The sequence below is a fragment of the Pseudophryne corroboree genome (assembly GCF_028390025.1).
Source record: "Pseudophryne corroboree isolate aPseCor3 chromosome 3 unlocalized genomic scaffold, aPseCor3.hap2 SUPER_3_unloc_85, whole genome shotgun sequence".
In the NCBI taxonomy this organism is placed as follows: Eukaryota; Metazoa; Chordata; class Amphibia; order Anura; family Myobatrachidae; genus Pseudophryne; species Pseudophryne corroboree.
This window is the reverse complement of record NW_026967580.1, coordinates 402383-420263: the sequence shown is the minus strand read 5'-3', so window position 1 is coordinate 420263 and position 17881 is coordinate 402383. Positions and strand designations below refer to the sequence as shown.

The following is a 17881-nucleotide window of genomic DNA, read 5'->3' as shown; positions in this document are numbered from 1 at the left end:
AATATCAATTGTGTAGACTTCAAATAATTGAGTAAACTTTAAACGGTAATTGTGGATTTGTTCCTGATGAACACATTCCTAATTACTTGTGAATAATAGTCCCTGCTCTGTGCAGTTCTGAGGTTATGACTTTAGGGAATGTAATGGCCAGATCCAATCTAAGGTCTCCCAGTAGCCTTACTACATACATAAATGTCTATCTCCTGGTCTGTGCAGATCTACAGGTTACATAGGAGATTTTATATATATATATATATATATATATATATATATATATATATATATAATTTTTGTTTATTAGATTCGTTTTTCATTAATCTTTTTGTGGTCACCTTCTCTCATGCACTCTGATTTAAGTTAATTATAGATTGTGTCCGCTGTTCTCCTGGGTGCTTTTCATTAGGTGTGTAGGTAACGGTCTCACCTATATAAGGTAAGTATAGATTGTGTCCGCTTTTCTCCTAGGTGCTTTACATTAGGTGTGTAGGTAACGGTCTCAGCTATATAAGGTAAGTTGCTGTGAGCTTTAGACCAGGTAGCAGCATACCTAAAGTGTAACACTAATGTGATAACTGTTTTTCTGGTAATTATTTTGAGCAATAGAGCAGAGCCTGCAGTATAGTGGGGTCCCTTGTCGGGGGCTGCAGGCTTAAATGCATTGGTCAGTAGGTGAACTAAATCTCCCCTGTTTATTATTGTTAGTTATTATAGTGAGTGCAGAGCCCCAGTGAGATAGATATAGGGCCATATGCAATTGCGGTCGAATTGCCGCAAATGTCGAAAAACGGGGCATTTTCGACAAAACTGATTCAACATTGCAATACAGTACTTTTCGACAAAAAAACGTCCGTTTCAGATTCAACTTTTTGCAATTCGACATGTCTGCAATGGTAAAAATGCGGCTTTTCGACAAAAGTATATTCAGTTGAAGAATGTCGATTCGACAACAGTGCTTTTTTCGACAGTTATTTCATCAATTTCAGTCCACCTCATTTTGCTGGCGTGATCGAATAAAAAATTTTAAAACATGTTTTTTTTTTTTTTTTTTATTGCTAATAGCATGTCTGTTTATATTAGAAGGGATTATCTACTTGGTTTGTCTATTTAGGAGCCACAAGTATTATTTAATATATTTTTTAAAACAATATTTTTTTTTTGTGTGTGTCCTATTTTTTTTGTAGTAGAACTACAGGTACCAGCGGGCCCGCTTTTCCCCCACATGCTGGTACTTGTGGTTCTCCAAGTACCAGCTTGCGTGTGAGGCTTGCAGGGACTTGTAGTTCTGCTACAAATAACAATATTATTTTTTTTGACACTTGGCTATCAGCCTCCTATCCGCCGTCCTTGGATGGGGGGGGACAGCCTCGGGCTTCACCCCTGGCCCTTGGGTGGCTAGAGGGGGGGACCCCTTGATTTAAGGGGTCCCCACTCCTCCAGGGTACCCCGGCCGGTGGTGACTAGTTAGGGATTTAATGCCACGGCCGCAGGGACCGGTATAAAAGTGTCCCCCGGCTGTGGCATTATCTCTCTAGCTAGTGGAGCCCATTGCTGGTGTGAAAAATACGGGGGACCCGTACGTCTATTGTCCCCCGTATATTTTGCACCAGGACCGGATGCATAGCCCGGTGCTGGTTGTTAAAATACGGGGGATCCCCTGTAATTTCCCCCCCCCCTCCCCCGTATTTTTACAACCACGACTGGCTTTTGAGGCTGGTTATGCTTAGGAGGGGGGACGCCACTGGTTTTTTTTATTAGGGTTTTTTAAACACTTTTGTGCCGTCCATGAAGTCGAATCCAGGACGCACATTATCGTCAATTGGTCCGTTTTTCGACAGCGGGACTGTCGAATCCGTCTTTTATTGAATATGTCGAATTCGGGTCCCCGCGGGAGGGTGTGTGACTGTCGAATTGTGCTGAATTAAAAAACGGTCAAATTCCGGCCGGAATTCGACCGCCATTGCATATACCCCATAATAAACTAATCCACAGCACTCGCCGTTCCTAGATTTGGGGTGCAACACAGTATGTGACCACATTGTTTAAATAAAATCACAGGGGCTCTGCACTCACTATATTAACTAACAATAATAAACAGTGGAGCATTAGTTCACGTATTGACCAATGCATTTAAGCCTGCAGCTCCCCCCCCCCCCCCCCCCAGATTATCGGCATTGTATCAATTAACACCCAATTAAAACCCAATGTTTTTTTATTACTTTATTCAGCTCTTTATACACTTAACTTTGTGTTTAATATTTCAACGATTTATCTTACATACTTTACTGTACTTAATAAAGGTCATATATTATTTATTAGTGCACAAACAGGACAGCACTTTCTCTTTGGTGATTTATTATAGCAGTGTCCATGTCACCTCTAGTAATCTCACATGGGCGTCCATGTCACCTCTAGTAATCCCACATGAGCTTCCATGTCACCTCTAGTAATCCCACATGAGCATCCATGTCACCTCTAGTAATCCCTCGTGAGCATCCATGTCACCTCTAGTAATCCCACATGAGCGTCTGAGTCACCACTAGTAATTCCACTTGAACGTCCTTGTCACCTCTAGTAATCCCACATGAGCGCCCATGTCACCTGTAGTAATCCCACATGAGCTTCTGTGTCACCTCTAGTAATTCCACATGATCGCCCATGTCACCTCTAGTAATCCCAAATGAGCGTCCATGTCACCTAATAATCCCCCATGAGCGTCCATGTCACCTCTAGTAATCCTACTTGAGCGTCCGTGTCACCTCTAGTAATCCCACTTGAGCCTTCAGTGTTGATCAAGCTCCAGTCTAAGCATCCTATCTTTTTTGTTTCTGTAATAAACATAAAAGCAATGATTACAGGTAAAAGAAAATGGCAGTTATAGAATTATATATTGTATCCTGTAACATCCTGGGTCTTGTCTGCTCATTTTATATATTAATGTATTTTATTTCCAGCAGATGGACCCACAAGCAGGAATATCTCAGAAGTACATCTAATGTTATCCCTGGATTGTGAAATAACAGATGACAGTAGACAGGATTCTCTAGGAGATAACTCCATTACCCCAATTATACATCCAGCTCTATCAGCTGATCCCTCTGATCCTGGGAAATGTTCTCCTGATCACTCTGATATTGGTGCATCTATTACAGCTCTGAGAGTAGATACAGTGTTTCCCTGTTCTACAGATGCCAAATGTTTTACACAGAACACAAACCTTATTACTCATCAGTCAGCTAAGGCAGGTGAGAGGCCATTTCCATGTTCTGAGTGTGGGAAATGTTTTTCATCTAAATCAAATCTTGTTAAACATCAGAGAAGTCACACAGGTGAGAAGCCGTATTCCTGTTCTGAGTGTGGGAAATGTTTTGCACAGAAATCAGCCCTTGTTACACATAAGAGAAGTCACACAGGTGAGAAGCCATATTCCTGTTCTCAGTGTATGAAATGTTTTGCACAGAAATCAAATCTTGTTACACATCAGAGAAGTCACACAGGTGAGAAGCCGTTTTCCTGTTCTGAGTGTGGGAAATGTTCTACATCGAAATCAAATCTTGTTACACATCAGAGAAGTCACACAGGTGAGAAGCCGTATTCCTGTTCTGAGTGTGGGAAATGTTTTGCATCGAAATCGGATCTTTTTAAACATCAGAGAAGTCACACAGGTGAGAAGCCGTATTCCTGTTCTGAGTGTGGGAAATGTTCTACATCGAAATCAAATCTTGTTGCACATCAGAAAAGTCACACAGGTGAGAAGCCGTATTCCTGTTCTGAGTGTGGGAAATGTTTTGCATCGAAATCAGATCTTGTTAAACATCAGAGAAGTCACACAGGTGAGAAGCCGTATTCCTGTTCTGAGTGTGGGAAATGTTTTGCACAGAAATCAGCCCTTGTTACACATAAGAGAAGTCACACAGGTGAGAAGCCATATTCCTGTTCTCAGTGTATGAAATGTTTTGCACAGAAATCAAATCTTGTTACACATCAGAGAAGTCACGCAGATGAGAAGCCGTATTCCTGTTCTGAGTGTGGAAAATGTTTTGCATCGAAATCGGATCTTTTTAAACATCAGAGAAGTCACACAGGTGAGAAGCCGTATTCCTGTTCTGAGTGTGGGAAATGTTCTACATCGAAATCAAATCTTGTTACACATCAGAAAAGTCACACAGGTGAGAAGCCGTATTCCTGTTCTGAGTGTGGAAAATGTTTTGCATCGAAATCAGATCTTGTTAAACATCAGAGAAGTCACACAGGTGATGAGCCGTATTCCTGTTCTGAGTGTGGGAAATGTTTTACATCGAAATCAAATCTTGTTACACATCAGAGAAGTCACACAGGTGAGAAGCCGTATTCCTGTTCTGAGTGTGGGAAATGTTTTACATCGAAATCAAATCTTGTTACACATCAGCGAAGTCACACAGGTGAGAAGCCGTTTTCCTGTTCTGAGTGTGGGAAATGTTTTGCACAGAAGTCAGCTTTTGTTAGACATCAGAAAAGTCACACAGGTGGGAAGCCGTATTCCTGTTCTGAGTGTGGGAAATGTTTTGCACGGAAATCAGTTCTTGTTAAACATCAGCGATTTCACAGGTGAGAAGCCATTTTCATGCTGTGAGAGAAATAAATCCGCCCTTGTTGAACATATTAGACATTACCCAAGTACGGAACCATTGAAATCTTCTGGAGTATAATTATCACTGTCATGCAATGTTCCTCAAGGGTCAATCCTATCTCCTATGCTTCATGCAATATACAGTCTGGTCCATATATATTGAGACATCGACACAATTCTCATATTTTGGGCTCTATACACCATCACATTTGATTTGAAATGAAACGAACAAGATGTGCTTTAACTGCAGACTTTCCGCTTTAATTTGAGGGTATTTACATACAAATCAGGTGAACAGTGTAGGAATTAAAATGGTTTTTATATGTGCCTCCCACTTTTTAAGGGACCAAAAGTCATGGTACAGACTAAACCTAAATCAAACTTTTACTTTTTAATACTTTGTTGCAAATCCTTTTGTCAATAACAGCCTGAAGTCTGGAACGCATAGACATCACCAGACGATGCTCTGCCAGGCCTCTACTGCAAATGTCTTCAGTTCCTGCTTGTTCTTGGGGCATTTTCTCTTCAGTTTTGTCTTCATCAAGTGAAATGCATGCTCAATCGGATTCAGGTCAGGTGATTGACTTGGCCATTGCATAACATTCCACTTATTTGCCTTAAAAAACGCTTTGGTTGCTTTCGCAGTATGCGTCGGGTCATTGTCCATCTGCACTGTGAAACGCCTTCCAATGAGTTCTGAAGCATTTGACTGAATATGAGCAGATAATATTGCCCGAAACACTTCAGAATTCATCCTGCTGCTTTTATCAGCAGTCACATTATCAATAAATACAAGGGAACCAGTTCCATTGGCAGCCATACATGCCCACGCCATGACACTACCACCACCATGCTTCACTGATGAGCTGGTATGTTTTGGATCATGAGCAGTTCCTTTCCTTCTCCATACTCTTTTCTTCCCATCACTCTGGTACAAGTTGATCTTTGTCTCATCTGTCCATAGGATGTTGTTCCAGAACTGTAAAGGCTTTTTCTCTGACGTCCTAAGTGGATGCTGGGACTCCGTAAGGACCATGGGGCGGCTCCGCAGGAGACTGGGCACAACTAAAGAAAGCTTTAGGACTACCTGGTGTGCACTGGCTCCTCCCTCTATGACCCTCCTCCAGACCTCAGAATCTTGTGCCCGGCCGAGCTGGATGCACACTAGGGGCTCTCCTGAGCTCCTAGAAAAAGAAAGTTTATTTTAGGTTTCTTATTTTCAGTGAGATCTGCTGGCAACAGACTCACTGCTACGAGGGACTAAGGGGAGAAGAAGCGAACCTACCTGCTTGCAGCTAGCTTGGGCTTCTTAGGCTACTGGACACCATTAGCTCCAGAGGGATCGAACACAGGCCCAGCCTCGGTCGTCCGGTCATAGAGACTATATATGTGTAAAATCCTCTGCCAGATATACCTACAAAAAAGCGTGAGAAGTCCGTAGAAAAAGGGGCGGGGCTATCTTCCCTCAGCACACTGGCGCAATTTTCCCTCACAGCTCCGCTTGAAGGATCGCTCCCAGGCTCTCCCCTGCAGTTTCCAGACTACATAGGGTAAAAAAGAGAGGGGGGGCACTAAATTTAGGCGCAATATTGTGTATACAAGCAGCTATTGGGAAAATCTCTCAGTTACAGAGCTAATCCCTGTGTATATATAGCGCTCTGGTGTGTGCTGGCATACTCTCTCTCTCTGTGTCCCCAAAGGGCTTTGTGGGGTCCTGTCCTCAGTCAGAGCATTCCCTGTGTGTGTGCGCGGTGTGTCGGTACGGCTGTGTCGACATGTTTGATGAGGAGGCTTATGTGGAGGTGGAGCAGATGCCGATAAATGTGATGTCACCCCCTGCGGGGCCGACACCTGAATGGATGGACTTATGGAAGGAAGTACATGAAAGTGTCAACTCCTTACATAAAAGGTTTGACGACATAGCAGATGTGGGACAGCCACCTTCTCAGCTCGTGCCTGCCCAGCTGTCTCAAAAGCCATCAGGGGCTCTAAAACGCCCGCTACCTCAGATGGCAGACACAGATGTCGACACGGATACTGAATCCAGTGTCGACGACGATGAGACTAATGTAACTTTCAATAGGGCCACACGTTACATGATTGAGGCAATGAAAAATGTGTTGCACATTGCTGATATTACCCCAGGTACCACAAAAAAGGGTATTATGTTTGGGGAGAAAAAACTGCCAGTGGTTTTTCCCCCTTCTGAGGAATTAAATGAAGTGTGTGAAGAAGCGTGGGCTTCCCCCGATAAGAAACTAGTAATTTCTAAAAGGTTACTAATGGCGTACCCTTTCCCGCCAGAGGATAGGTCACGTTGGAAAACATCCCCTAGGGTGGATAAAGCGCTCACACGCCTGTCAAAGAAGGTGGCACTACCGTCTCCGGATATGGCCGCCCTAAAGGAGCCTGCTGATAGGAAGCAGGAGGCTATCCTGAAGTCTGTATATACACACTCAGGCATTATACTGAGACCAGCTATTGCTTCAGCATGGATGTGCAGTGCTGCAGCTGCGTGGTCAGATTCCCTGTCGGAAAATATAGATACCCTTGACAGGGACACTGTATTGCTAACCATAGAGCATATAAAAGACGCAGTCTTATACATGAGAGATGCACATAGGAATATTTGCCGGCTGGCATCTAAAATAAGTGCAATGTCCATTTCTGCCAGGAGAGGGTTATGGACTCGGCAGTGGACAGGGGATGCAGATTCTAAAAGGCACATGGAAGTTTTGCCTTATAAAGGTGAGGAGTTTGGGGATGGTCTCTCGGACCTCGTTTCCACAGCGACAGCTGGGAAGTCAGCTTTTTTACCCCATGTTCCCTCACAGCCAAAGAAAGCACCGTATTATCAGGTACAGTCCTTTCGGCCCCAAAAAGGCAAGCGGGTTAAAGGCGCGTCCTTTCTGCCCAGAGGCAGAGGTAGAGGGAAAAAGCTGCAGCATACAGCCAGTTCCAAGGAACAAAAGTCCTCCCCCGCTTCCTCTAAGTCCACCGCATGACGCTGGGGCTCCACAGGCGGAGCCAGGTACGGTGGGGGCCCGTCTCAAGAACTACAGCAATCAGTGGGCTTGCTCACGGGTGGATCCCTGGATTCTTCAAGTGGTGTCTCAGGGATACAAGCTGGAATTCGAGACGTCTTCCCCTCGCCGTTTCCTCAAATCTGCCTTGCCAACAACTCCCTCAGACAGGGAGGCTGTGCTAGAGGCAATTCACAAGCTGTATTCCTAGCAGGTTATAGTCAAGGTGCCCCTCCTTCAACAAGGTCGGGGTTACTATTCCACAATGTTTGTGGTACCGAAACCAGATGGTTCGGTGAGACCCATTTTAAATTTTAAATCCTTGAACACATATATAAAAGATTCAAGTTCAAGATGGAATCGCTCAGGGCGGTTATTTCAAGCCTGGACGAGGGGGATTACATGGTATCACTGGACATCAAGGATGCTTACCTGCATGTCCCCATTTACCATCCTCACCAGGAGTACCTCAGATTTGTGGTACAGGATTGTCATTACCAATTCCAGACGTTGCCGTTCGGTCTGTCCACGGCACCGAGGGTATTTACCAAGGTAATGGCCGAAATGATGATACTCCTTCGAAAAAAGGGAGTTTTAATTATCCCGTACTTGGACTATCTCCTGATAAAGGCGAGGTCCAGGGAGCAGTTGTTGGTCGGGGTAGCACTATCTCGGGAGGTGCTACAACAGCACGGTTGGATTCTAAATATTCCAAAGTCACAGCTGGTCCCTACGACACGTCTACTGTTCCTGGGGATGGTTCTGGACACAGAACAGAAAAAAGTGTTTCTCCCGGAGGAGAAAGTCAAGGAGCTGTCATCTCTAGTCAGAGGCCTCCTAAAACCAAAACAGGTGTCGGTGCATCACTGCACGCGAGTCCTGGGAAAAATGGTAGCTTCCTACGAAGCAATTCCATTCGGCAGGTTCCATGCAAGGACTTTTCAGTGGGACCTGTTGGACAAGTGGTCCGGATCGCATCTTCAGATGCATCGGCTGATAACCGTGTCTCCAAGGACCAGGGTGTCTCTGCTGTGGTGGCTGCAGAGTGCTCATCTTCTAGAGGGCCGCAGATTCGGCATACAAGACTGGTGACCACGGATGCCAGCCTTCGAGGCTGGGGGGCAGTCACACAGGGAAGAAACTTCCAGGGACTATGGTCAAGCCAGGAGACTTCCCTACACATAAATATTCTGGAACTGAGGGCCATTTACAATGCCCTAAGTCAGGCAAGACCCCTGCTTCAAAACCAGCCGGTACTGATTCAGTCAGACAACATCACGGCAGTCGCCCATGTAAACCGACAAGAAGCAGGATGGCGAAGGACTCTCCGATGGGTGGAAAATCACATGTTAGCACTGTCAGCAGTGTTCATTCCGGGAGTAGACAACTGGGAAGCAGACTTCCTCAGCAGACACGACCTCCACCCGGGAGAGTGGGGACTTCATCCAGAAGTCTTCCAGCTGATTGTAAACCGTTGGGAACGGCCACAGGTGGACATGATGGCGTCCCACCTAAACAAAAAGCTAGAAAGATATTGTGCCAGGTCGAGAGACCCTCGGGCAATAGCTGTGGACGCTCTAGTGACACCGTGGGTGTATCAGTCGGTTTATGTGTTCCCTCCTCTTCCTCTCATACCCAAGGTACTGAGGATAATAAGAAAAAGAGGAGTAAGAACTATACTCATTGTTCCGGATTGGCCAAGAAGAGCTTGCTACCCGGAACTTCAAGAACTGATCTCAGAGGACCCATGGCCTCTGCCGCTCAGACAGGACCTGCTGCAGCAGGGGCCCTGTCTGTTCCAAGACTTACCGCGGCTGCGTTTGACGGCATGGCGGTTGAACACCGGATCCTAAAAGAAAAGGGCATTCCGGAGGAAGTCATTCCTACGCTGATTAAAGCTAGGAAAGATGTGACCGCAAAGCATTATCACCGCATATGGCGAAAGTATGTTGCTTGGTGTGAAGCCAGGAAGGCTCCAACGGAGGAATTTCAGCTAGGTCGATTTCTGCACCGGATCCTGAAGGAAAAAGGCATTCCGGAGGAAGTCATCCCTACGCTGATTAAAGCTAGGAAAGAAGTGACCGCAAACCATTATCACCGCATATGGCGAAAATATGTTGCGTGGTGTGAGGCCAGGAAGGCCCCAACGGAGGAATTTCAGCTGGGCCGTTTTCTGCACTTCCTACAGTCAGGGGTGACTATGGGCCTAAAATTGGGTTCCATTAAGGTCCAGATATCGGCTCTGTCGATTTTCTTCCAGAAAGAATTGGCTTCACTGCCTGAAGTTCAGACGTTTGTTAAGGGAGTGCTGCATATTCAGCCCCCTTTTGTGCCTCCAGTGGCACCTTGGGATCACAACGTGGTGTTGGATTTCCTAAAGTCACATTGGTTTGAGCCACTTAAAACCGTGGATTTGAAATATCTCACGTGGAAAGTGGTCATGCTGTTGGCCTTGGCTTCGGCCAGGCGTGTATCAGAATTGGCGACTTTGTCATGTAAAAGCCCTTATCTGATTTTCCATATGGATAGGGCAGAATTGAGGACTCGTCCCCAGTTTCTCCCTAAGGTGGTATCAGCTTTTCATTTGAACCAACCTATTGTAGTGCCTGCGGCTACTAAGGACTTGGAGGATCCAAGTTGTTGGACGTAGTCAGGGCCCTGAAAATTTATGTTTCCAGGACAGCTAGTGTCAGGAAAACTGACTCGCTATTTATCCTGTATGCACCCAACAAGCTGGGTGCTCCTGCTTCAAAGCAGACTATTGCTCGCTGGATCTGTAGCACGATTCAGCTTGCACATTCTGTGGCTGGACTGCCGCATCCAAAATCAGTGAAGTCCCATTCCACGAGGAAGGTGGGCTCTTCTTGGGCGGCTGCCCGAGGGGTCTCGGCTTTACAACTTTGCCGAGCAGCTACTTGGTCGGGGTTAAACACATTTGCAAAATTCTACAAGTTTGATACCCTGGCTGAGGAGGACCTAGAGTTCGCTCATTCGGTGCTGCAGAGTCATCCGCACTCTCCCGCCCGTTTGGGAGCTTTGGTATAATCCCCATGGTCCTTACGGAGTCCCAGCATCCACTTAGGACGTCAGAGAAAAAAAGATTTTACTCACCGGTAAATCTATTTCTCGTAGTCCGTAGTGGATGCTGGGCGCCCAACCCAAGCGCGGATTGTCTGCAATACTTGAATATAGTTATTGTTTAATTAAAGGGTTATTGTTGAGCCATCTGTTGAGAGGCTCAGTTATATTTCATACTGTTAACTGGGTATAGTATCACGAGTTATACGGTGTGATTGGTGTGGCTGGTATGAGTCTTACCCGGGATTCAAAATCCTTCCTTATTGTGTCAGCTCTTCCGGGCAAAGTATCCTAACTGAGGTCTGGAGGAGGGTCATAGATGGAGGAGCCAGTGCACACCAGGTAGTCCTAAAGCTTTCTTTAGTTGTGCCCAGTCTCCTGCGGAGCCGCTATTCCCCATGGTCCTTACGGAGTCCCAGCATCCACTACGGACTACGAGAAATAGATTTACCGGTGAGTAAAATCTTATTTTCTCTAATGTCCTAGTGGATGCTGGGGACTCCGTAAGGACCATGGGGAATAGATGGGCTCCGCAGGAGACAGGGCACTCTAAGAAAGAATTAGGCCTACTGGTGTGCACTGGCTCCTCCCTCTATGCCCCTCCTCCAGACCTCAGTTAGAATCTGTGCCCGGACAGAGCAGGGTGCATTTTAGTGAGCTCTCCTGAGTTTGCTAATAAGAAAGTATTTTGTTAGGTTTTTAATTTTCAGAGAGCTTCTGCTGGCAACAGACTCTCTGCTACGTGGGACTGAAGGGAGAGAAGCAAACCTACTAACTGCAGCTTAGTTGCGCTTCTTAGGCTACTGGACACCATTAGCTCCAGAGGGATCGAACACAGAAACTTAACCTAGGCCGTCCGTTCCCGGAGCCACGCCGCCGCCCCCCTCGCAGAGCCAGAAGACAGAAGCCGGCGGGTGAAGCAAGAAGACGTCAAAATCGGCGGCTTAAGACTCCTGTCTTCACATGAGGTAGCGCACAGCACTGCAGCTGTGCGCCATTGCTCCCACATTACACCCACAGACTCCGGTCACTGTAGGGTGCAGGGCGCAGGGGGGGGCGCCCTGGGCAGCAATTGAGTACCTCCTGGCAAAATAGGGCATATATACAGCTGGGCACTGTATATATGCATGAGCCCCCGCCAGTATTTACACAAAATCGCGGGACAGAAGCCCGCCGCTGAGGGGGCGGGGCTTCTTCCTCAGCACTAACCAGAGCCATTTTCTCTCCACAGATCCGCTGAGAGAAGCTCCCCAGGCTCTCCCCTGCACGGTAGAAGAGGGTAAAAAGAGAGGGGGGGCACATAAATTTGGTGCAAAAACAGTATACAGCAGCTACTGGGTTAACACTAAGTTACTGTGTGATTCCTGGGACATATAGCGCTGGGGTGTGTGCTGGCATACTCTCTCTCTGTCTCTCCAAAGGGCCTTATGGGGGGAACTGTCTTCAAATAGAGCACCCCCTGTGTGTGTGGTTTGTCGGCACGTGTGTGTCGACATGTCTGAGGTAAAAGGCTCCCATAAGGAGGAGATGGAGCAAATATGTGTGTGAGAGGGTGTCTCCGTCGACAACGCCGACACCTGTTTGGATATGTGTAATTAAGTGCTAAGGTGAATTTATTGCACAAAAGATTAGAGAACGGACAGGAAATCTACCCATGTCTGTCCCTATGGAGCAGAAACCTTCAGAGTCTCAAAATGCTCACTATCCAGAATAATAGACACTGATGTTGACACGGAGTGTGACTCCAGTGTCGACTACGATAATGCAAAGTTACAGCCAAAATGGCAGAAAAGTATTCAATATATGATTATTGTAATAAAAGATGATTTGCATATCACTGATGACTCATCTGTCCCTGACACAAGGGTACACATGTTTAAGGGGAAGAAAGCTGAGGTAAATTTCCCTCCTCATGAGGAAAAAGAGCGGGAATCTCCAGACAAGAAGCTGCAGCTTCCCACAAAGAATTCTCAGGCAGTATCCTTTCTCCACTAGAGCCAGGATATGATGGGAATCTTCCCCTAGGGTGTCACGTTTGCCCAAAAGGTAACCCTGACGTAACAGCTATTCTCAGGGATCCTGCAGATAGCGTACACATTCTGGTAAACTACTCAGAACGGCGGTTGGGTCGGCATGGGTTTATAGCGCTGTGGCGGCGTGGATTAATTGAGACCCTAGTATGTACATATATGTATTTATATATATATATATATATATATGGAGATATGTTAATTTTTCAATGTGTAGATGTATTTTAACTATTTGTGCTGCTCAAGATCAATTATACTGCTGTGCTATAAATTGTATGGGACGCCGTTGTTAGCCACACCCCCTGACGAAGTCTTGTGACAAAACGCGTTGGGCGTGGCCAGCAGGACGAGGTACTTGGATCCAGCGTTTGAATTGTCGGCGCGTGTGGTCCGTGAATTGAGTCCGTGCGGCTAGAAGGATTTAGCGGCTGTTGGTATCCGGAGAGCGACGGGGTTCATCGGTGTGGGTATCCGGAGTCTACACTGATGATCGACATCGCGCTGGTTATTTTATACTTTGAATGTACGTGAGTGATTATGATGCCAGTAAACTACTTGTGATTTTATACTCACCATTGCGCCCTCCATTATTCTCTTTTCTGCATGTGCTGAGGAGTACGGGTTTACTCCTAAAGAAGGATTGCTGCAGTGATACATATGGACTGACATATACTTCAAAGACTTTATTTGTTGGATTGCGCGACTACTTTCTGTTTAAATATATATATATATATATATATATAAAAGATGCTGTCTTAAGAGAGATATATATATATATATATATATATATATAATAAAACATGCCAAAAGAGACGTGTATACTTGGTCCTAGAGTCAAAGCTATGTCGATTTCTACTTGATGTGTCCTGTAGAATATGCAATGGACAGAGGATGCCGACATAAGAGGCATATAGAATGCTGAGGATTGTGTGGAGAAGGGTTCTCGGACCTGGTCTCTACCGCTATAGCTGGTAATTCTGATATTTGCCTTATATTCCTGCACAGCCTAGGAAAGCAAGTCATTATCAAATGCAGCCTTCCGAACAAAGAAACAAAGTACGAGGTGCGTCCTTTCTTGCCAGAAGCGGGGGCAGAGGAAAGAAGCTGCACAACACAGCTAGGTCCCAGGAACAGAAGTCCTTCCCGGCCTCTACAAAAATCCACTGCATGTCGCTGGAGCTCCACAGGCGGAACTAGGCCCGGTGGGGGCACACTTTCGTAAGTTCAGCCACAAGTGGGTTCACTCCCTATTAGATCCCTGGGCAATAGATATTGTGTCTCCGGGATACAAGCTGGACATTGAGAAGATGCCCCCTCACTGACGGCCCTGCCGGCTTCCCCCTGCGAGAGGGAAACAGGGTTAACTGCAATTCACAAGTAGTATCTTCAACAGGTGGTGGTCAAGGTTCCCTTCCTTCAACAAGGAAGGTGTTATTATTCGACCAGGTTGTAGTCATGAAACCGGAAGGTTCGGTCAGACCCATATTGAATTTAAAATCCCTGAACATATACCTGGAAAGGTTCAAGTTCAAGATGGAATCGCTCAGAGCGGTCATCGCAAGCCCGGAAGGGGGGGATTTTATGGTGTCTCTGGACATAAAGGATGCATACCTTCATGTCCCCATTTATCCACCTCATCAGGCGTACCTCAATTGCGGTACGGAATTGTCATTACCAATTTCTGACGTGGCCGGTTGGTCTCTCCAAGGCCCCGAGAATTTTCACCAAGGTAATGGCGGAAATGATGGTGCTCCTGCGGACGCAAGGTGTCACTATTATCACGTTCTTGGTCGATGATCTCATAAGAGCGAGATTGAGAGAGCAGTTGCTGAACAGCGTATCACTTTCTCTGGAAGTGTAACGGCAACACGGCTGGATTCTATGTATTCCAGAGTCGCAGTTGGTTCCTACAGCTCATCTGCCTCTTCTAGGCATGATCCTAGACACAGACCAGAAGAGGGTTTATCTCCCGATAGAGAGAGCTCAGGAGCTAGTGACACTGGTCGGGAATCTATTGAAACCAAAACTGGTGTCAGTGCATCACTGCACTCGAGTCCTGGGAAGGATGGTGGCATCATACGAGGCCATTCCCTTAGGCAGGTTCCATGCGAGGACCTTCCAATGGGACTTACTGGACGAGTGGTCTGGATCACATGTTCAGATGCATCGGTTAATTACCCTATCCCCCAGTGCCAGGGTGTCTCTCCTGTGGTGGCTGCAGAGTGCTCATCTTCTCGAAGGTCGCAGATTCGGCATTCAGGACTGGGTCCGGGTGACCACGGATGCAAGCCTCTGAGGGTGGGGGGCAGTCACACAAGGAAAACAATTTCCAAGGGCGGAGGTCAAGTCAGGAAACTTGCCTTAACGTATATATCCTGGAATTAAGGGCCATATGCAATGCCCTAAGTCAAGCGGAGAACTTGCTTCGCGAAAAAACTGTGCTGATTCAGTCAGACAACATCACAACAGTGACTCATGTAAACCGCCAAGGTGGCACAGGGAGCATAGTGGTGATGGCGGAGGCCACCAGAATTCTTCGCTGGGCGGAGAATCACGTAAGAGCACTGTCAGCAGTGTTCATTCCGGGAGTGGATGACTGGGAAGCAGACTTCCTCAGCTGGCACGACCTCCACCCGGGAGAGTGGGGATTTCATCAAGAAGTCTTCACGCAGATTGCAAGGCAGTGGGAACTGCCACAGGTGGGCATGATGGCATCCCGCCACAACAAAACGCTACAGAGATATTGTGCCAGGTCAAGAGACTCTCAGGCGATAGCTGTAGACGCACTAGTGACACCGTGCGTGTTCCAGTCGGTTTATGTGTTTCCTCCTCTTCCTCTCATACCCAAGGTGCAGAGAATCGTAAGGAAAAGAGGAGTGAGAACAATACTTATTGCTCTGGATTGGCCAAGAAGGATTTGGTATCTGGAACTGCAAGAAATGCTCACAGAGGACCCATGGCCTCTGCCTCTCAGACAGGATCTGTTGTAACAGGGGCCCTGTCTGTTCCAGGACATACCGCGGCTGCGTTTGACGGCATGGCGGTTGAACGCCGGATCCTAGCAGAAAAAAGGAATTCCGGATGAGGTTATTCCTATGCTAATAAAGGTTAGGAAGGACGTGACGGCTAAACATTATCACCGTATATGGCGAAAATATGTTGCTTGGTGTGAAGCCTGGAATGCTCCTACAGAGGAATTCCAGCTGGGCCGTTTCCTTCACTTTCTACAGTTGTGAGTGACTTTGGGCCTAAAATTGGAGTCCATAAAGGTCCAGATTTCGGCCCTATCTATTTTCTTTTAGAAAGAACTGGCTTCTCTTCCTGAAGTTCAGACTTTTGTAAAGGGAGAGCTGCATATTCAACCCGTTTGTGCCTCCAGTGGCACCTTGGGATCTTAATGTGGTGTTGAGTTTCCTGAAATCACACTGGTTTGAGCCACTTAAAACCGTGGAGTTAAAATTTCTCACGTGGAAGGTGGTTATGCTGTTAGCCTTGGCTTCAGCTAGGCGTGTGTCAGAATTGGCGGCTTTATCACATAAAAGCCCCTATCTGGTTTTCCATATGGACAGGGCAGAATTGCGGACTCGTCCGAAATTGCTGCCAAAAGTAGTGTCATCTTTTCATATGAACCAACCTATTGTGGTGCCTGTGACTACTCGTGACTTGAAGGATTCCGAGTTATTAGATGTAGTCAGGGCTTTGAAGGTTTATGTAGCCAGAACGGCTAGAGTCAGGAAAACTGAGTCACTGTTTATCCTGTATGCATCCAACAAGCTGGGTGCTCCTGCTTCAAAGCAAACTATTGCTCGCTGGATCGGTAACACGATTTAGCAGGCGCATTCTGCGGCTGGATTGCCGCGTCCAAAATCAGTAAAGGCCCATTCCACAAGGAAGGTGGGCTCTTCTTGGGCGGCTGCCCGAGGGGTCTCGGCATTACAGCTTTGCCGAGCAGCTACTTGGTCGGGTTCAAACACTTTTGCAAAGTTCTACAAGTTTGTTACCCTGGCTGAGGAGGACCTTGTGTTGATCATTCGGTGCTGCAGAGTCATCTGCACTCTCCCGCCTGTTTGGGAGCTTTGGTATAATCCCCATGGTCCTTACGGAGTCCCCAGCATCCACTAGGACGTTAGAGAAAATAAGATTTTACTTACCGGTAAATCTATTTCTCGTAGTCCATAGTGGATGCTGGGTGCCCGTCCCAAGTGCGGACTTCTTCTGCAATACTTGTATATAGTTATTGCTTATATAAGGGTTATTTTATGGTTGCATCAAGTTTATCTGATGCTCTGTTTGTTCATACTGTTAACTGGGTAAGCTTATCACGAGTTATACGGTGTGATTGGTGTGGCTGGTATGAGTCTTACCCTGGATTCCAAAATCCTTTCCTTGTAATGTCAGCTCTTCCGGGCACAGTTTCCTTAACTGAGGTCTGGAGGAGGGGCATAGAGGGAGGAGCCAGTGCACACCAGTAGTCCTAATTCTTTCTTAGAGTGCCCTGTCTCCTGCGGAGCCCGTCTATTCCCCATGGTCCTTACGGAGTCCCCAGCATCCACTACGGACTACGAGAAATATATTTACCGGTAAGTAAAATCGTATTTTTAGATGTTGTTTGCAAACTCTAATCTGGTCTTCCTATTTTTGTGGCTCACCAATGGTTTACATCTTGTGGTGAACCCTCTATAATTCACTCTTATGAAGTCTTCTCTTGATTGTTGTTCTTTCTTAAGAATGTTCCAAACAGTTGATTTGGCCACACCTAATATTTTTGCTATCTCTCTGATGTGTTTGTTTTGATTGTTTAGCCTAATGATGGCTTGCTTTACTGATAGTGGCAGCTCTTTGGATCAAATTAGAAATGCAAATGTCACAGCTGGAATCTACTCCTGACCTTTTACCTGCTTAATTGATGATGAAATAATGAGGGAATAGCCCACTCCTGTCCTTGAAATAGCTTTTGTGTCGATTTGTCCCATTACTTTTGGTCCCTTAAAAAGTGGGAGGCACACATAGAAACCGTTGTAATTCCTACACTGTTCACCTGATTTGGATGTAAATACCCTCAAATTAAAGCAAAAAGTCTGCAGTTAAAGCATATCTTGTTTGTTTCATTTCAAATCCATTGTGGTGGTGTATAGAGCCCAAAA

General features: G+C 46.2%; 1 protein-coding gene across 1 annotated transcript in view; it reads left to right on the top strand.

The window, feature by feature from the left end:
• LOC134984833 (zinc finger protein 850-like) overlaps positions 1–17881 on the top strand; it is a gene marked incomplete at its 5' end in the record, with an annotated part of 204041 nt that overhangs the window by 10798 nt on the left and 175362 nt on the right. Inside the window, one exon of the mRNA XM_063950308.1 lies at positions 3243–4418. Coding sequence (XP_063806378.1) covers positions 3243–4418 — 1176 coding nt within the window. The remainder of the gene's footprint in view (positions 1–3242; positions 4419–17881) is intronic.